A 19054-nucleotide genomic window follows, 5' to 3' on the forward strand; every position below is an offset into this window, starting at 1 on the left:
GTTGAGCCTACTCGATCCTTAGGTTTAGATAATTTCTTGCTCCACCATTGCGTGTAATCTAAAAAATGCAACACATAAGTATGGCTCTGATTGTCTGATCTATGACTAATAAACCGTTAAAAAGTAAACTAAGCAATAAAAATAATTTACAGTAAAACTTCCATATCATTGCTTTTAGTTCAAAAGCCAATAAAAATAAAAACCTCAAAATCAACTTAAAATCAAGTTTTAGAATTTAAATTTTGGCTCTCGCTAGATAACAAGCAAACGAGATTACGGGCATGTTCAGATTATAGCCAAAATAAATCTTACCAAGTTTTGGCAATGCCAAAATTTTAGCAAGATGGCCATATTGCCAAAATTTTGGCAGGATTTCTTATGTATTGACTAAATTTGGCAACAAACTAAACGTATACATTTTTTTTGACAACTTTTTAAAAAAATGGTATGGTTAAAAATGACATCAAAGTGAACATGCCTGCATGAATCACATCCATATAATCATCAGTCGTCCTCCTTTCTTACTTTCAAGGAGCAAAGAGATTTGCTACTGTACGCAAAACCAAATACAGTAAATCAGTAATACTTTTGTTGTTTTAATTCCCGACCTTTCAGTGAGAACACAAACGTACGGAAGCCGCCGCTGCTCCAGTTGTCTGGGCCAGGTAGTGTCTGTCGACTCGATCCAGAGACATGATGCTCGTGGGCCACATTTGCATTGGCAGCAGCTAAGCTTGATGTAAACTCAACATGCATGTGATTTATTGCAATGAGATAAGATTAATCCATTCACTTCTCCGCAAAAGAGAGAGAAGGAAGAGTAATCCATCTCCATACTCTAGACGATTTGGGCCGGGGTATTTGGCCTCAAAGAAACGAGATATATAGAACTTTCAATGGCACGTACAAAACGATTCTGCATGTGGTTAACTCCATCACCGCTATATGCAAAGTGTACGACGAAGTCCAGTTTGATTGGATGATTGATCGCCGGATTTTGATGCTAGTAGCTTTGCACTTTCTTCTCAAAATTCTTGTAACTCTTAATGTCCTTCTCTGTGACACCTTTATGAGGTGAACATTGCAATTTTCTCTCCTTCCCTGTCGCCAACACTGCTTTCTTAGCGTATAGGTCGTTTGGTCGTTTCATTATAATCGCGAGAATAGGCTTAAGTCCTCGTTTTCCTCTTTTTAGTTTTTCCACATTTTCTTCCCAAACCCACATTCTTTTTTTGTTTGCCGTCAGTGTAAATTTTATTTCTCTTAATAAAAGGTGCACAATCCTTTTCCGTATTCCCAAAGAAAAAAAAATATTGGCAGAGCGGCCTCATTCCCTCGAAAAAAATATCTCCACGCTCTCATGACGCGAGTGAATTACGAGAGAGAGAGAGAGAGAGTTCATAAATTAGGCCTCTATTGATGGGCTTTTACTTGGACCGGTTCTTACAAATTGAGGCCCATATTTCAACCAAACATATAAAGACCCATGAGTTTTATCGAATCGACGTCTCGCTCTTATCCAATTTTTACAACGTCATGTTTAGAAATGCCAGCCGAGTGTTTGATCGAAGTAAACAAAATCAACTGAAAATTTAAAGGTCGCATCGATAATTCAAACGCATGGCAAAAAACACTCTTGATGCCACGCTATATATACATATGGTGATCATAACACTCCCCTATCAATTTCTTCATGTATACATAAGTAACATAACTCAAGAAAATTAAGCTAAACAACCCCCTAAAAAGACAGAAAAAAAAAATCAAAAGGAAGCCTCGTATCAACTCAAAAACTTTTGGCGCCATCACTCTTCCTTGGCTGCTTGACACACTCATCATCAGTAACCACTACTATAGCTATCTAGCTAATTAATTACTACTTAGAAAACTACTCATTCCATCCTAAAATATAAGATATTTTGACTGGATTTCAATTACCTAAGATATATCCAATCCGATCAAAATCCCTTATATTCTGTGACGAGTAGAGTAATTAATAAGATCGAGATGGTGTTGCATGTAATTGGTTGGTAATGATCAGTAATACCCCCTTAATAATCATCGTCGTCTTCCTCGTCTCTGGCGGCTTAATTAATTGGGTGGTGGCTCTAGGGGCAACGGACGTTGCGCCCGGGGCCGCCGTAGTAGAAGTAGTTGCCCCAGGCGCGGTTGTAGCCGCCCTGGATGTCGTAGCAGGAGGGGTGGTCGGCGACGAGGCGGAGGGCGGCGGCGGGGAGGAGGTTGTTGTCCCAGTCGACGACCTGGAGGTTGCGGAAGTAGGCGGCGCGGTTGAATCCCTCGCGGGGGAAGTGGCCGCTCCCCATCTGCGTCGGGGTGTGCGACCCCGACGGCCGCGTGTTCACCACCTCGCCGCCGAACTGCACCATGTTGGCGTGGCCGCCCAGGTGGGTGAAGAGGGACGACGGCCAGTACCCCACCAGTGGGCCCGACCCCAGCTGCAGCCACCAGTGCCCCCGACGTGGGTCCTACACACCGGCCAAATTCGTTGAAATTTAATTAGTATAAATCTTTTCATCCAAAGTTTCAGATTTTTTTTCTGTTAATTTTCTGAATTTCAGTTCAGTCATCTCTCCTAAAATTTGTTGTCTGCTTGTTGGCTTATCAGTTCGTAGCTAAACTTTGAATTTTGAAAACTTAATTTCAGAGTTCATTCTAAGGTTTGTACGTCGATCGTACTCTATTTTTTCCAGCCTTGGGTTTTTTTTTATCACGATTATACGAATATGAAAGTTTTACTCATAAATTATTTAAACTCAAACTGGTCAGATCATGAATTTCATATGAAATAGTTCATTCAGTTCACTTTGCAGTTCAAGCTAGTACGTATATGAGTATTACCTTCCAGATGAGAAGGCTGATGTCGAACTGGCGGCCATTGTAAACGGAGGTGGGGGAGATGGCGGCGCCAATGGCGATGCGGTTGTTGGTCTGCACGAAGCCGGAGCAGTGGAGGTTGTAGCACCCGGTCGCCTGGTACGCGTCAGTCTGCATGCCATCGCAACAGTTTAGACATCTCATCGTGCCAATATTGCATTGCAACACATGCATCTTTCTTCTCTTCCCGTTTCTTTATACTTTTTACTCACTTCAAGAACTAGTAGGATTCAGTACTTGGGAACTTGTTGCATTCAATGTGAGCACTGACATTGCTATTAGTTCTATCCACTACACTTGCTGCTACCTGTTGTAGTATTAAGTACTGTTGTTTCTTGCAGGTTTTCAATGGCAAAATGTCAAAATCCAGATACCGGTAAGAAAAACTGAGTGTAAACTGAACATGTATTTTTTTCCAGCTGATGAATTATTCGTTGTTCTATGTTTATCCTAGGTCAAAAATTCTAATCTTTGATGATTTCTGTAAACTCACATCTTAAGATTTATTTTTTTAGATTTACCATGAGAAATACTTTTATAATATATAATTCATACATTATTAATGGATTTCTAAAAATTAATGGTTAAAGATAGACATGCTTATCTTATGACAAATCTAGAACAGCAAGTAAATTAAAATGGAGGGAGCAGTGGGATTGGTGCAGAAGAGAGGACTTACTGTCCAGTATGTGAAGAACCTTGGGTTGTTATCTCCATACAGTTCAGGGCTCACCTGAATAAAGAACAAAGAGTTCAGAAAGTTAAGCAGTGTCTCTCCACTCCAGCCAGCAGATCGATCAGCTTTGACTGCTCAACCACCATTTTTATTAAGTAATCAAGTCAATGGGGGCGCACATTTCTAATCAGAATCATACTGTCAGCAAGCATGCATCGTGCTTCGATCGAATCTATTTAATGTGCCTCATCAGTTTCATGATTTCATCTCTTTTAATATTACCAAGTCAGTATGCAACCACATGCCAAGAAGAATCGAAGGATCCAAATCCCCTATTAGTTGAACTACCACAAGCACGGTTAATTCAGGACTTAAAAAAAATCTGAAATGTGAACAATCTGAAGAAGATATCAGCGTCATTTTGATCGACGATTTCTCACCCAGTTTGGAACACCGAGAGATTCAGATTTTGTTAAGCTGTAGAGCCTAGACAAAAAAAACTTTTGTTTACTGTTTGCTGATCATTTGATCAGGCTGGAAAGGAATCAAAACAAAGTCCTGAAAAAGCTCTGACCAGCTGCTGCTTGATCGCTCGCCATGCAGTTCGCCACATTTACTCGTGTCACCAACCAGGCTGCAGCCTGAAGAAGGCCTCTGCAAAGTCTGGCTTCCATTAACTGGCTAGCTCGATCCATGGCCTTTTCTCCTACTAGCTGATGCATGTATATGTGAAAGCTAGCTAGCTGCAGCTGGACTACGTGTCCTAGTAGTAGCTACTATCAACTCATCACTCTCTGAATTCGATCGAGAGAAAAAAGGGGACACTCCGGCCAGTCCACTGAATGCTACTTCACCAGCTAAGCCAAAACTCCTTAAATAGTTCCACGCCAAAATTAGAAGTTTGAAGAAAAAAATTTGGGTCGAATTTAGGCCCTGTTTAGTTCACACCAAACTTCCCCCCAACTCCTAACTTTCCATCACATCATATCACATCCAAAACTTTCCTACACACATAAACTCTCAACTTTTTTTCCAAACTACCAACTTTTCCCAAACTTCTCCCCAATTTCAAGAACTAAACATAGCCTTAGTTTCAAACTTTTTCTTCAAATTTCCAACTTTTCTATCACATCAAAACTTTCCTACACACAAACTTCCATCTTTTCCGTCACATCGTTCCAATTTCAACCAAACTTCCAATTTTGACGTGAACTAAACACACCCTTGATGTGATGGAAAAGTTGAAAGTTTGTGTGTGGCCTTGTTTAGTTCCCAACTTTTTTCTTCAAACTTTCAATATTTCCGTCACATCAAACTCCCCCCCACACACACACATAAACTTCCAATTTTTCCGTTACATCAAACTTTTTTCAACAAAACTTCCAAATTTAGCATGGAATTAAACACAACGAAAGTTTGATGTGAGTTTGATGTGACAGAAAAGTTGGAAGTTTAAAGAAAAAAGTTGAGAACTAAGGCCTGGTTTAGTTCCAAACTTTTTCTTCAAACTTCCAACTTTTCTATCACATCAAAACTTTCCTACACATACAAACTTCCAACTTTTCCGTCACATCGTTCCAATTTCAACCAAATTTTCAATTTTGGCGTGAACCAAACACACCCTAAACAAGGCCCAAGTCAAACAACTCCAGGGTCAGATTGTACTAGCAATAGTATAATGCAGCATTCTTTAGACTTAACATTGTAGACTTAACAGGTTGATGTGATGGAAAAAAGTTGGAAGTTTGGATTCAAAGTTTGGATCTAAACACAGCCCTAGTATTCTTCAGAGGCTGTATTTAGATCCAAACTTTGGATCCAAACTTCCAACTTTTTTCATCATATCAACCTGCCATACACACAACTTTTCAGTCACATCATACCAATTTCAACCTAAACTTCTAACTTTGGAAGAAACTAAACACAGTCACATCGTACCAATTTCAACCTAAACTTCCAATTTTGGAAGAAACTAAACACAGCCAGAGTTAACATTGTACCAGTATTCTTCAGAGTTAACATTCTATCAGTATTCTTCAGAGTTAGCAAGAAATGTTCAGAGTTCTTGCATGCATGCAACATGCATGAGTGTACATATGATTATATTGATATAGGGCAGATTAATGCATGAGAGATTAGATTAGATTAGACTAGATTACCTGCCATCCGGCTTCGATGGTGTTGAGGTCATTGCCGAAGGAGCCGGAGATGACCCAGATCTGAGAGAGGCTGAACTCCGCCGCCGTCGCCACCCTCGCCGACCACACGTTCAGGCTCGCCTTCGCCCCGTAGAACTGATCCCCCGTCACGTACCCCACCGCATGCTGCATCATCATTTTCATCAGCTCATCAACAATCTCAGCTAATTAATTACACTCTTAATTAAAGTTCGTTGCCAACTCGCCATCGCCATTGTCGCCATTGTTGCCGCACCAGCAGCTGTGCAGCACAACGTATACTGTACTACTCGATCATTTCATCATGCAGTAACTTATTCAAACAAGTACTAGCAAATTAAACCATGCAATTACTCTACATAATGGTGCATTACTAGTACTAGCAGTACTAATTATAGTAGTAACCACCACTGGTAGTAACTGCTAAACTTGAGAGGAAGCCGGTTTCTTTGTTGTAGTAGGAGCAGTGGTTTGAACTTTGAACTCCAAGTTTTGAACTGTACCAGCAATGGCGCTAATTGCACTGTTTCCCTAACTAATCTTTCGGATTAGTGATCTGGTATTAATGATAGTAGCACAGTACAGCAGCATTAACTAGCCGTGTGTGCATGCATCGATCTGCTTCCTCTCTGAATTTTCTTCAGTTTTTTCCTACTCGTGTGGTTTATATGAGTTTTCTTTTCCTGACGCGTTTTGCAATACCAATAATGATGAATTGATGATGCAGAATGATATACATGGAGGGCGAGCTTGCCGACGGCGAGCTCGCCGGTGACCGGCGAGTTGGTTGACTGACTGACCTCGTGGCCGTCGCTGGTGGAGTCGCGGCGGACGACGCCGGCGGCGCGTGGCTGCTTCATCCCGAACCGGACGGCGGAGCTAGACCTGAGCACGTCGCGCCTCCTCGTCCGCCGCACCGGGACCGTCTTCTCCGGGCACGACTCGCCGCCGTCCGTCCACGCCTGCGGGAACACGGCCTCCTCCTCCGCCTCCGCCGCCGCGGCGCCGCCGACCTTGGGCCTCTCCTCCGGCTCAGCCTGCACACACACGCGCACAAACACGATCAAGAACCAGGCGCCGACGGAGACAGAGACAGAAACGATCACTGCAAAATCAAAACCAAAAGGAAAAATCAAGAACAACGGATTGATCGGTCACCTCGGGCTTCTGTCCTCGCAGCTTCGGGTGCTCGAACGCCGGCTGCAGGTGCGCCGGCACGCAGTCGATGACATCGCCGTCGGGGCTCTGCATGCACACAAACACCACAGCACCATCAGCTCAGCTACTCCTAGCAAGCTAGCTAGTGAGAGAAGCAAAGAAGAAGAAGAAGAAGAAGAAGAAGAAGAAGAAATTGCCTGGATCGTCTTGACAGAAGCCTTCTTCAACCTGGCAACCTGCGCCATGATCTTCCTGTACCTGCGCAGCTCATCCTTGCCATGGAACGGCACCGTCGTCGTCGTGCCATTGCCCCTGTGCTTCGCGGATGCCAAGCAAGAAGAAGAAGCCAGCAGCAGCAACGCAACGACAATGGTTTGTCGCAACCGATTGCTGCTGCATCCCGAAGAAGCCATCGTCAACGACGTGGACCTATCTCTCTCGTATCTTTCTTGGATTTCTCTGAACTTTGTAGGCTTGGAGTTGGAGGAGGAAGAGGAGATCAGCTCAGTTTGGATGCTTGCGGGTTGGAGTTGGAGTGGGTTGTCCTCTTCCTCCCTTGAACTCCTTGACTTGAGGCTATAAATATAGTGGAGATAGCAATGCAAAGCTCTCTGCCTCCACATGGTCAAGGACAAAGTAGTTCGATTTAGACTAGACTCTCAACCACACCAAAATAAATACAGCAATACCGTGTATATATTTACGGACATGTTCGACCTATACTAAACCATACCGGCATAAATATGGCAGCACAGTGTATATACGAACATGTCCGATACCATACCGGCATAAATATAGTGATCACAGTGTGTACAAGGGTTGTTGATTTGTTACCTTACAAAATACTGTTATTATTGTATAAATATTTTGCGATGATAAAGGTTTGATTCGGTTATACAGTGTTACTGAAATTCACACATAGTAGAAACTTTAGGCCATGTACATCTATTCTAGAGGCCGGGTTTTTAATATATTATTTATAAAAAAGATTGATATAGTAGAAACTTTACCGAAATGTGGTGATAATTTAGTAAGGCGTCCGAAATTTCTCCCCATTTTGGTTTGCCTGGCTGACAGACGAAAATGCTGGATTGAATCGACGAATTCCAGCTCGGAATTCGGCAGTTGAGCTCACTTTGCTGCAGCTGCTGTTGCTGCCGAGGCAGCACGGTAGAATGAGGACCATCACCAGTTCACGCCATGCCTTTTGCAAAACACATCATCAGCTATCTCAGTTTTTATATATATCATCAGCTCCTGTCTCCCTCCCCACATTCCCTTCTCCCCATGAACCAAAGAAAAAGGTAGCCATGCCATCACCAGCAGCTGGACTGCAACACCAACATGCATCAGCATGCAGCTCAGCTGGTGTTAGTGGGGCTCTCAGTTAACTTTGCTTTGCTTTGCTCCATCATCCCAGTGCACTAGAGAAATAAATAAACAAAGCAACCAACCTCATGAGAGAGAGAATGAGAAAGAGAGGGAATCATAGTGTGGGTCTCTGTGTACCTGAGGTGAGTGTGCATTGCACCGAGGAGAGAAGATCGATCATGAGGAGACTAGTAGCATTTCTTGATTCTTTTGCTTTGCAAAGCTTTGCTTTTCTTCAGGCAAAGACAGGCAGAGAGAGGGTGCTCACCATGTGCCAGGGAGAGATAGAGGGGGGGCTAAGCAATTCAGGGCCCCTTTGAATCGTAGGATTGAAAGAACAGAGGAATAGGAAAAATATAGGATTCTGATAAGAATGCAAGTATAAAACAGAGGATTGCAAAACACAGGAAAAACACAGGAATGGCCGTTTGATTGGACCACAGGAAAAACGCAGGATTCAGATGAAAGAGATAGACTCAAGGGAAGTTTTCCAAGAAGTTGGAGTGGATGTTAAATTTCCTACGTTTTTCCTCTAGAATCGTAGGAAAAGGAAAGTTTCCTACGTTTTTCCTTTTCTCATTCCTACAAATCAGGTATGAATATTGTAGGATTTCAATTCCTTTGTTTTTCCTCCATTTATCCTCCAATTCAAATGGGGCCTCAGCATGCACTTGAGCAGTGGTGGTGGTGTTCAGCTGGTACAATCATGAGCTTCACCCTCATTGACATGAGGGAAAAATGGCTTCCTTGTAGCCTTCTCCTTGGAGCAACTCCTCTCACCAACTGTTTCAGCTTAGCACACTGTAGAACATCAGTACATTTCCTATCTGCATCTTTGGGCCTCCCCTTTTTCTTCTAGGAATTCTTCTTTGGCAGATGTGGGGGAAGCTCTGAGATCACATATGAACACAGATTTCACCTTTGCCCTTTGTTGCTGCTCATGCTTTGCTTTACCTGATCAGATTAAAGAGACTGATTCCTTTCTTTTCAGTTAAATGACTCAGACTAATTGTCATTACACAAGAGGAAAGAGTAATTCATGTGGACAAGTGACATCCATTTGGACTGTGTTTACCATTGATTTGGAAAATAATTAGTTACTGAACATCTAACTAGAGCCCATTTGCAGTTTACTGAGTTGGCATGCACTGCACTGCTGGCCACCAGAAGCTAGTGAGGCTCCCATTGCTTGCACATGCTGGGCAAAGAACTCTTTGGGGCATCCCTAGTCTCTCTTTTGCTCCCTTTTCTTAAGAAAAAGAAAACCATGTCATTATGTCATGGAATTGCAATGCAACCTCCAGAACACAAATTAATTCATATCTTCCTTGGTTGTTGGTTGACTCTCCTGTTCCAGTACCACAATGATCATTACTACATGTCCCATAACAAAATAGTAAGTGGTAGTAGTACCATCAGTACCATGGGCAACATATTATGGGGCTGAATGGATTTCACTGCAAGAGAAAGACAGGTATGAATGAAGTAGGTCCATGCATGCATCGGAGAGTAGAGCACCTTAAATAGTCAAGTATGCCTTAATTTCTTGAGTACTACTCTCTCTCCCCACACTCTGTTTGCCACCAAGCATCTTAATCCTTTGGCATCTCTCTTGCACCTAACAAGGCTACACAACCACTGCTCAGGCAGTCAGGCTGCAATGCATTGTTCATCAAAAGGGTTAGGTCCACATGAGTGATGAGGCCACTGTCTGTTGCTGCCTTTTGCACACAGAGAGAGTTGTGGGGGAAAGAGTAAAATAGTACCCCCTCTGTCTCGAAATATAAACATTTCTGTGAGTTTTAGCAGAAATGAATACTAAGGTGATAAACAGTTGTGATCGGATGAGATGAGGAAGTACGTGAAGAAATTAAATAAGAGATGATTGTGGTTGGTTGAGACAAGGAAGTAGTTAGATAAAATTGCTAAGTTGCTTTCTTTTGAGACAAATTTTGACCGCTGAAAGTTGCTATATTTTGAGACGGAAGGAGCATCTCAGTGGGAGGAGCAAATGCTGTTGCTGTTGGCAGTGTGGGAGCTGTGTTGAGTGTGCACCAGTGGATTGATTCTGCACAAGATAAAAATCAGGGAAATCAATGGCTTAGATGTTAGTGCACACCTAGCCTCTATTTGCCATTCTATTCCTTTGTTCTTTAGAATAGGAAGTTTACACTTCTTTTCATGGTCACAATGGCTGGCTGGCTGGCTGGCTGGCTGGCAACTATTCCTTCATGGCATGCTCCCCTCCTTTTCTCTGAGGTAGGATGGCATGCTTGTTCCCTTGCCTAACATCTTTCATGCAGAGCACTAACTAGGATTTAACCTGGCCAGACTGTGTGCTTGCTGACCACTGAAATGCTTATATCATTTTGTTCATCTTTATAGCTTCAGCTTTTCCATTGTGTACCACTGAATTATTCATTGTGTACTAGGAATGCCCATAATTACAATTAATACTGTTGGTTAACAAGAGGCTTTGGTATGACCAGAAGGTGTTTGTGCGGATACATAGGCGCATAGCACGGCTTGTCGTAGTACCGTGCGAAGTAGTAGTAATTAACCAGCACATGCAGTCACATACTCAAATCATGATGGGAACTGGAGATATAATAACTCTGGTAAACTGCTGATCTGAATCTAGGTTACTACATAATTGCTTAAAAGAACGAGAAAAAAAGTGCACGCTCACCTCGGCGACTTCCATCTCAGCGAATTGCCGGTCATTGTTATGACAGTAGTACAGTTTGAATTCCTTTTTGAACGAAGGCAGTACAGTTTGAATTCAAACAACGGAAGTTAAGGTAAGATCAATGGTCAGAAGATGAGATTAATGTTGGTGATCCGATGGTCAGAAGAAGAGATTAATGTGGCAACCGATTCAGTAGCAGCAACAGTGTGCCGCATTTGCTTCGACAGCCTGCACAATATTTGATGGAATTGAATGCAGATATCTAATCAGTTCAATAGCTAGAGATCTCCCTCGTCTGAATGCCATCAGCAATCTCATGATCAAGGACCAGTGCTCCAGGCTTTCTTGAAGGCGGACAGTTGTAACAGTTCAGTGAACAAGTGCAGTGCTAGCTGCTTGCAAGGATTCAGGCTTCAGTGTGGAGGCTCTCGAGATGAACAGCAAAGAACACTCACCCTCATAAATCCTCTCATAATAGTGTCCTAACAATCGCCACTTGGTGCAGATGAAGTAGAGTAGTTGAGAAGAAACGTAGCACCTCGATCTGATTGGCATGGACCATGAACACAACTGGAGCAATGAGCAGTCACCAGTGTTGCCAATGGACAGTGGCACAGTGTTCTTGAGCCTGTCGGTGGCAGCCTGTTTGTTTCTTGCCTCTGAATTCAGAAGTGAAGATCACACCGTGATTCCTTCAGAAGATTGCCGTGTATAATTCTGTTTTCGTTTTCACCATGGAAGATCACTGTAATTCCTTTCCATTTTCACCATCGTACAATCCACACGACAGCAAGGACGGTGATGCCAACGACAGCACAAACCGGAGAAGGACCTGAAAGTCTGAAAACTATCACTGTCAGTTTGAACAATCCATAACCGTTTCTGTTCATCCTTTTTTCCTCTTCTTTTCCTCGCAGTGGCACCACAACATTACAATTCTTGCACTGCAGCCAACCGTGCGAGGAAAATGCGACACCCAAAAACAACATACCAGGCACGTAGCAAACAGGCCAAGCTGCTTCAGAATTACCCAGACAGCTAGGAGCAGCCAGGCAATCAGTCATGCTGCAGTAGCATCACACTGTGCCAGGAGGATTTCACCAAAGAATGCAATGATCCTACGTGGCACACTCAATGGCTTCGGTGGCAGACACGCTGGCGCCAGTCCACGCGCCATGTCAGCAAGGAGCCTGATGACAATGGCGCGTTGTCAATTACAAGGAGAGTCGAGGCGGACATCCTCTCGATAGATTAGAATCCTCTACGGACTGTATCGAGGGATGATTGATCGCGACCGTGTGCACACACACATTAGTACTATAGAAGGTACAGTGTAATGAGGGGACAACATCATCAGTGGCGGTGGCAGTCAGATGGGCTCGATCATTGCAGCTGCTCGTCCGGGCCGGAATATCTCGCTGCTGCAAAAGTGACAGATCATAAATCGACGATTTGCTTTCAGAAAGCTCAGTGCAAACAATGGGGGAAGAAGATCTTGATGTATCGTTGGGCATGGCCTACCTACCCAGATGATCCCACATTTCTGAAACTATGAACAATTCTGCGTGACAATGACAGAGCTCCTGCAGATCTGAAACCACACTAGAGCAAAAAAACAAAAAAAAAAGTTGAGGTTTCTCACTGTAATCTAACAGCAGGAGCAGGGAATCGCGGCTTATCAAAGCAAGGAGGAGAGGAGAAGAGATTGAGCCAAGAACCTCTCCAACTGATACAGTGATGATACCTGACACTGTCAGGAAAGGAAAGCCACGCTTGTCGTCTTCGTCGAGAGGATCACCGTGAGCAAGAGGAGGTCGATCTCCGCCGCGGCGCTCGTCGGAGATCCGGCGGCCACGCCGGCGGCGGCGCGAGCGCGACCCTGACGCGCCCAGGCAGCAGCAAACTAGGTCCAACCTAGTGAAGCAGAAGCAACAATCCCTCTCATGGGCCGACCAAGCCCATATCTACACATGGGCCAGGTAGGCCGAAAGGACCAAAGCAAACCAATGATGGGCTTACAAAGCCCAAATTAGTTATGGGCTATTGAAGGCCAAAATTTGTTATGGGCTTTTTAAGTCTTAAATTTAAGGGTTATTAGATGGATCCATGTCACTACAAATATGCCATCTTAGATAAATACTATTACTATTCACGATATCGGAATTTAGGGAAATTATAACCATGCCACTCTGTCGTGTTTTCCGTCAAAAATATCAGTTAATCTCAATTGCACATGGGAAACAAAGAAGAGGGAGGATGAAACTGACATGTGGGGTCTCATGTCTAGGGGTCTGACGGAAAACGCGTCGGAGTGGCACGGTTTCAACTTCCCCAAACTCCAGTGACATATATCCAATATCATGAATAGTAGTGCATCTTAGAGTTTAGTTCACATCAAAATTGGAAGTTTGGTTGAAATTGAAACGATGTGACGGAAAAGTTGAAAGTTTGTGTGTGTAGGAAAGTTTTGATGTGATAGAAAAGTTGGAAGTTTGAAGAAAAAGTTTGGAACTAAACTCGGCCTAAAATGATACTCCCTCCGTTTCGCAAAATAAGACTCATTGCCCACATTCATATATATGTTAATGAATTTAGACATAATATATATCTAGATTCATTAGCATCTATGTGAATATGAGCAATGCTAGAAAATCTTGCATTATGAAACGGAGAAAGTACATATTCGTAGTGTTATGGTTCCAGTTAACCCTAAATTTAATGGGCCAACCGGGGCCCAAATCTTGAGGAAAACGGAACGGAGTCGGCAGCGAGGAGCAGCAAGCAAACCAACGGCACTCCTAAAGGCGAGAGCTCTTCTCCGTTTCCTCCGTTTTCTCCGTTCGTCTTCCTCCGCTTCCGAAGAGACAAGGTGAGAGAGGAGGGTTTAAGCCGAGAGAGAGAGGACGCGAAGGCGACGATGGCGTGGAGGGGGCTAGCGAGGGATGCGGCGGCGGCGTATCTCCGGCGGGGCGGCGCTCCCGCGCACGTCTTCTCCGCGGCCTCCCGCGCTCCGGGCCCCGTTGTCGCCAACCCTGGCGGTGAGCTCCGCGCGTTCGGGTTGTTCCGGTCGCCGATGGCCAGGCGCGCCGATGCCTTCGAGGTCCCTTCGGCTGCTGGGAGGCACGGGGCGCAGGGCGTGTGGTCGCGCAGCTCGGTTCCGGCGTTGGTTCGGGCTGGTGCCCCCAACTCCAGAGCTCTCCCTTTCCTCGTGGGGAGAGTGGTTCGTGGATTCTATCCGCAGCTGTCAGGTATATAGTATTAGGGTTGTGCGCTGTGTTTATCATCGTAGAGGAGAGCAATTTGATTCTGATTCACTCCTAATTTTGTTGAGTATAATTTATTGCACTAGTTTAGTGATGATTTTACTCACTTTGTGGCAAATACTATGTCCGGTGCAGAAATTATGTCAGGTAGCGATGTTTTATCCTACAATGCAAATTATATAGCTCAATTTTACTGATGTTTAAGTATCTTGTTTAGGTCACAAGCTGGTAAAGGGACTTGGGATGGGCTCCACCCTTGCTGCGACGTTTTGTTCACAGAAGGTTGCATATGCTGAAGAAGGTAATTTTCTGCCTCCAAACACAAGAGACATAAAAAAGTTTATGGTTTCGCCCTAGTGTCCCCCAGGAAGAACCAGAGAAAACATTGAAAAGTATGACAATAGTCTGTACATGTTAATGAAACTGGGCAATAGCATTTCTTTTTACCGAGAAGATCGGAATTGGGCATCTATTGGGGAGTGGGACTGGATTTTTTGTTCTTAATGTTTAGTGGACATGGGGTCCTATAATCCTATTTCACTATGTTGTGATGGACTTACTCCTAGCCACTGATAGCTGTTTTCCTTTTCTTCTTGGTGTAACATCAAGCAAAATTCAAGTGGTAATGTTATTTCTTTCTTTCTTTTTCAGTTGCTGAACAGCCATCAGAAGGCCTCATCGGCCCCTCAACAAAACATCAGATTAGCAAATTATGGACTATAATCAGGAAATATCAGCTGCCTGTTGGTTTGATTGCTTTGATCGCACTTGGTTGGCAGAATCCATTGGGTCTTTTCATCAACGTTTTGCTTATTCTCTACAGTTCTAGGCCTAGCCCATATTCAATATACTTGTTTCTTCAGGAGGTTAGTCAAATGATTATGTTATTTCACACGGAAACACATTCATAATTATGAATTTATGGTGCCACCATTTAAATATTGTAGCACCTTGTCAGATTTAGTTATGCTGCTCAACATATTAACTCCCAATGGGGTATTGTATTTTCCTGGTGAACTAATATAGCTTTAAAATGTTTCAGGTTCGTCATGGAGAGATGCATCAAAATCGTGCATTTTGGAAGGAGGAGGTGAAGTTTATGCTTGTCTTTTATGCATATTATTGTTAATTTGTATCTCACTCGCATTACCTTTTTGCCCTGTTTACATAGTCATGATTCGTGAAGTCCCATATGAGCTTTAAAGCGATAGTGAGATGACAAAATTTAGATACATTCTTTCCCAGCCATATACTCTTTATATATGGAATACACAAAAATAGAAATCCCATCAATGATATTTCTACCTTAGATAAAGGTAGTTTGGGTTTTCATGCTTATAAGGTTTAGGTTTCACCGTTTGAGCCCCACCTCTGTAAGAATGTCTTTGAGGTGGTTAGCCTCATCAACCTTCCTCTACACATGATGGAGAATCACATTGCTCTTTTTTTCTGGCATTTGTTTTCTTCTATCCTGTGTAGTTTGAATTTCACTTCTCTTGTACCATTTGCTTCTGGAAAAGATGGTTTTGGGGTTTCCCTTTGAATGTTTTCTTCTCTCCTACCGAGATAGCTTTCCTGTATATTTGGAGTAATGATCTGCAAAAGTTTCCACGTGCTGTTGTGTTGACTTTGCACCAATTTAAACAGTTTTAATAACAAATGTGAACCCAAACTGACTGAAATAACAGAATATAAATGTCATATTCTTCTTGCCTTGGTTTACCTTGAGCATTCTTGCAGCTCGCTTTCATGGTAGAGCAATATGCCTATACTTTATTTAAGTATAAAGGTGCAATTTAAGTCATTACTGAATCCTAGGTAGAATTTCAATATCTTAGATATTAACTCTTTTGTGTATTTGAATTTGAATTTGGATTTACTTATTTGAAAATAGTGGTGATGCTTTACATGATCTGACATATTCACAATGAATCAGCGATTTTCATTTGCCTTTGTTTATTCATGAAGTGCACTCGTTATGTGCTTATTAATTACTGGCTTTTAACCTTGTGCATTTTTATGCAGGCTGTGCTTACAAGGAAAGTTGATACTAAAGATTACAAGCTCTTTTCCATTGGAACAGTTGAATCAGCAGACAGAGAAGTACTGCACGTCATTGGGATTCTGGGCAACTGGTGGATCTATCGTGCATCGTATGGGAAGTGAGAGGGGTTGGTATAGCATCTCATATTCTGAGGAGCGTTTAACCAACTAGTGTGCAAACATCAGAATGTTGACAGTAGATAACTAGAATATAGGCAGTTTCATTAGGCAACTATGGCACTAGATATTTTAAAAGCGATGGTGTTCAATGTAATTCTAAAATACCATCAGGGTTGAAAACAGGTCATTCTCAAGGGGGTTGTACTGGAAGGAGTTTCCACATCTGACTTTGTAAGTTCATTTGAAATATCTTATTCTCTTGGTCCAAGAAGACTGTTTCTTGGATGCATGAGTTAAGCTGAGAGTGAAGAACCGTAGGTCGTTGCTCTTGAAAAAATGAATTAAGCTGAGAATGCTGCAGTTCATTGCCGATGGTGAACTGAAACTACAATCATGTTGCATTTCAGTTCTCTGCAGTTGCTTCTCTAATTTCACTGGCTCTTCTATATCATGTTGTTATGATGGACAGGGTGTGCTTCCATCACCCAGCTTATTTTGTTTGTCCTGTTTGTGCATAATTCTAACATGCTGCCAATTTATGCCAAGAATATTAGAGTAACCAAATATTGAATTCATTATATTTCTCTTTTCATATGTACAGGAAGCATTTCATTCTGTCTTGTCTCTGGTTACATGGCTTTTGAGATGCTCCTCCTTTTGGTCAAAATCAGTATCCATCACGAATGTTCTCTTGCCCATTAACTATGGGCTGTGGCATGCAGAAGATGGTTCTTTTTCTTCAGTATCCTGAGGGACTAGAATCTGCGACTACAGTGTCAGTGGATGAAAGAATGGAATAAATTTCTTTTTTACTCTTCACACCTTTTGCTTGGCATCATGATCTTGATCTCGTGTGTGCTTTGGTACTCATCAGCTTCATGGCAGCTTCAGGTTTCCTGGGAGATAAAGTGATGCTACGGAATCAGGTGAAGCAACAGGGAAGGATGGTCATTGGTTCAACCGTGGGAATGGAATTTTAGAAAAAAATAAGGTAAGAGTAAGTAAGACAAGTTCAATCTTGTCTCCTCATTTCCTTTAGTTTTTTTAAGGGTTTCTTTTGTTATTTTCAGGTCCAAGGTATTTCGGTATCTATTTAAGGACCTGACCAATAGCTCCATACCATAGCTGAAACTTCATTGCTGTTCCTAATACTGGTTAGGGAACAGAACCTGTTTGTGATGGGTGGGAGGAAGATTGGAGTTGCTGTGGACTTCTCGTCATGCAGCAAAGCAGCTCTGCGATGGGCATCAACCAATCTTACCAGGAGCGGTGATCAGCTTGTACTTATCCATGTCAATAGTTCCTATCATAATGAGCAAGGTGCAGTTCAACTGTGGGAACAGAGTGGTTCACGTAAGTCTCTGTTTCGTCTTGAAATCTATAAAAGCATTGAGTTGTGTTATGCGCATGTTTCATAGTTATAACACTAGTCTTGGTTGGTTTGGAATCGATGCAACTATGAAGGATCATCTTTCCAACCAGTTTAACTTGCTTCTGAAATTGTTCTTCCGTCTGTATTTCAGCGCTCATCCCTCTGGCAGAGTTCTCAGATCCCCATGTCGCCAAGACATATGCTGTGTCACCCGACAAGGAAACACTAGAAATCCTGAATCAAATGTCGAATCAGAGAGGGGTACGGGTTATCCTTCTTTTGTTTTTACACCTTCCTATTACCCTTGAAAGCCAGGAAATAGTAGTTGTATTGAGATTGCTCACTGTGCCCTTGATACTAATTGGCTGCACAGGTTGAAGTCCTTGCAAAGATACTCTACGGTGACCCTGCAAAGAAGCTGTATGAAGCAGTTGACCTGGTTCCCCTCAACTGCTTGGTGGTTGGAAACAGAGGGCTAAGCACACTCAAGAGGTATTTAAACACCTCTTTGTTTTATCTGATCACAAAACACAAAACCTTCATACGCTTGAGAATCGTGGGACGGTGCATGATACCAAGTCAACTTAGCCGTGGTACCTTCCTGATTTGAGCGTTGAATGGTGTATGTTGCCTCTGTTCCTTGATTAGATCATTCTGCCCTTGCATCTGAGGTTGTTCAAGGTTGCTCCTGAAATTAAACCGCGTATCTAGACCTCTTTCTTTCGCCGAAGAGAAGCGCATGATGTTGGCATGTTGGTAAAAAATCAAGTTGATCCTTTTACATGACCGTTAATTGTTTTTTTTTTCTTGATGCAGGGCTCTGATGGGAAGCGTCAGCTCCTACATCGTGAATAACGCGACCTGCCCAGTTACGGTCGTCAAGGAGAACATATAGCTCCTCAGTAGTTAACTGCTCTGATAGGAAGCAGTAAACTGCAAGAACAGACAGCATCAGTATCTAAGTATCTAACATATACAACAGTATAGCAGATTGAATAAATTGTGCTTGACATGCACTGGCAGTCACTCAGCTCAGCTGCCCTTGCCTCTTTACCTGGAAAGATCTTTCTTGATGTAAACCGTTCAGTATTTATTATGCATGTAATAATATAAGCGGGAACCATACGTGTGTTTCAGTATATCGTATTCTTGTTGTCAAGGGCTGTATCCTGTATGCTATCCGTTCTCTTTTTAGTTAATGAAATGCTCCACGACATTCACACTACCATCTGGGCAGTTCGCTGTTGGTTAGCACGTCAATATTCTTTTTTGTTGTAAACCTATTTTTTG

The 19054-nt window shown here is 42.8% G+C and overlaps 3 protein-coding genes and 2 long non-coding RNA genes across 8 annotated transcripts; 3 read left to right on the plus strand and 2 right to left on the minus strand.

The window, feature by feature from the left end:
- Window positions 1-1585: 1585 nt before the first annotated feature.
- On the minus strand, window positions 1586-7455 carry LOC4327635 (protein neprosin). The gene is made up of 7 exons (XM_015773665.3): window positions 7104-7455; window positions 6907-6993; window positions 6549-6785; window positions 5731-5895; window positions 3575-3628; window positions 2860-3006; window positions 1586-2486 (listed from the first exon to the last, which is right to left on the minus strand). Exons 1-7 carry the CDS (start codon window positions 7317-7319, stop codon window positions 2109-2111), a joined length of 1284 nt encoding a protein of 427 aa, XP_015629151.2. The 5' UTR covers window positions 7320-7455; the 3' UTR covers window positions 1586-2108.
- Window positions 3236-7362, plus strand: LOC136357346 (uncharacterized). The gene is made up of 2 exons (XR_010742646.1): window positions 3236-3271; window positions 6476-7362. It is a non-coding gene; the product is annotated as an uncharacterized lncRNA (long non-coding RNA).
- Window positions 7456-10868: 3413 nt separating the features above from the next.
- Window positions 10869-12899, minus strand: LOC112937906 (uncharacterized). Of its 2 annotated transcripts, none has more exons than XR_010742651.1 (3): window positions 12711-12899; window positions 12492-12568; window positions 10869-12387 (listed from the first exon to the last, which is right to left on the minus strand). It is a non-coding gene; the product is annotated as an uncharacterized lncRNA (long non-coding RNA). The 2 variants fall into 2 exon arrangements; XR_010742652.1 differs by having other exon boundaries at window positions 12488-12568.
- Window positions 12900-13832: 933 nt separating this feature from the next.
- Window positions 13833-17132, plus strand: LOC4327636 (uncharacterized). 2 transcript variants are annotated; one of them, XM_015766710.3, is made up of 6 exons: window positions 13833-14214; window positions 14447-14530; window positions 14881-15095; window positions 15272-15319; window positions 16255-16400; window positions 16994-17132. In XM_015766710.3, exons 1-5 carry the CDS (start codon window positions 13884-13886, stop codon window positions 16393-16395), a joined length of 819 nt encoding a protein of 272 aa, XP_015622196.1. In that variant the 5' UTR covers window positions 13833-13883; the 3' UTR covers window positions 16396-16400; window positions 16994-17132. The 2 variants fall into 2 exon arrangements, with proteins under 2 accessions (XP_015622196.1, XP_066168668.1); XM_066312571.1 differs by lacking the exon at window positions 16994-17132 and having other exon boundaries at window positions 16255-16783.
- Window positions 17126-18903, plus strand: LOC107275258 (universal stress protein PHOS32). 2 transcript variants are annotated; one of them, XM_066312580.1, is made up of 6 exons: window positions 17142-17167; window positions 17284-17383; window positions 17463-17745; window positions 17916-18025; window positions 18138-18256; window positions 18581-18903. In XM_066312580.1, exons 3-6 carry the CDS (start codon window positions 17571-17573, stop codon window positions 18657-18659), a joined length of 483 nt encoding a protein of 160 aa, XP_066168677.1. In that variant the 5' UTR covers window positions 17142-17167; window positions 17284-17383; window positions 17463-17570; the 3' UTR covers window positions 18660-18903. The 2 variants fall into 2 exon arrangements, with proteins under 2 accessions (XP_066168674.1, XP_066168677.1); XM_066312577.1 differs by having other exon boundaries at window positions 17126-17383.
- The last annotated feature ends 151 nt before the right edge of the window (window positions 18904-19054 follow it).

Source organism: Oryza sativa, chromosome 1 (assembly GCF_034140825.1).
Source record: "Oryza sativa Japonica Group chromosome 1, ASM3414082v1".
NCBI classification, from domain to species: Eukaryota; Viridiplantae; Streptophyta; class Magnoliopsida; order Poales; family Poaceae; genus Oryza; species Oryza sativa.

Excerpts from the sequence above, each read along its gene's own strand:
- LOC107275258 (XM_066312577.1), top strand. The coding sequence starts at position 17,571 with ATGGGTGGGAGGAAGATTGGAGTTGCTGTGGACTTCTCGTCATGCAGC. Across the intron at positions 17,746-17,915 it reads GTGGGAACAGAGTGGTTCAC|CGCTCATCCCTCTGGCAGAG; the intron begins GTAAGTCTCTGT and ends TCTGTATTTCAG. Across the intron at positions 18,026-18,137 it reads AAATGTCGAATCAGAGAGGG|GTTGAAGTCCTTGCAAAGAT; the intron begins GTACGGGTTATC and ends TTGGCTGCACAG.
- LOC4327636 (XM_015766710.3), top strand. The coding sequence starts at position 13,884 with ATGGCGTGGAGGGGGCTAGCGAGGGATGCGGCGGCGGCGTATCTCCGG. Across the intron at positions 14,215-14,446 it reads ATTCTATCCGCAGCTGTCAG|GTCACAAGCTGGTAAAGGGA; the intron begins GTATATAGTATT and ends TATCTTGTTTAG. Across the intron at positions 15,096-15,271 it reads TATACTTGTTTCTTCAGGAG|GTTCGTCATGGAGAGATGCA; the intron begins GTTAGTCAAATG and ends AAAATGTTTCAG.
- LOC4327635 (XM_015773665.3), bottom strand. The coding sequence starts at position 7,319 with ATGGCTTCTTCGGGATGCAGCAGCAATCGGTTGCGACAAACCATTGTC. Across the intron at positions 6,786-6,906 it reads TGCGAGGACAGAAGCCCGAG|GCTGAGCCGGAGGAGAGGCC; the intron begins GTGACCGATCAA and ends GTGTGTGTGCAG. Across the intron at positions 5,896-6,548 it reads CCACCAGCGACGGCCACGAG|CATGCGGTGGGGTACGTGAC; the intron begins GTCAGTCAGTCA and ends ATGATGATGCAG.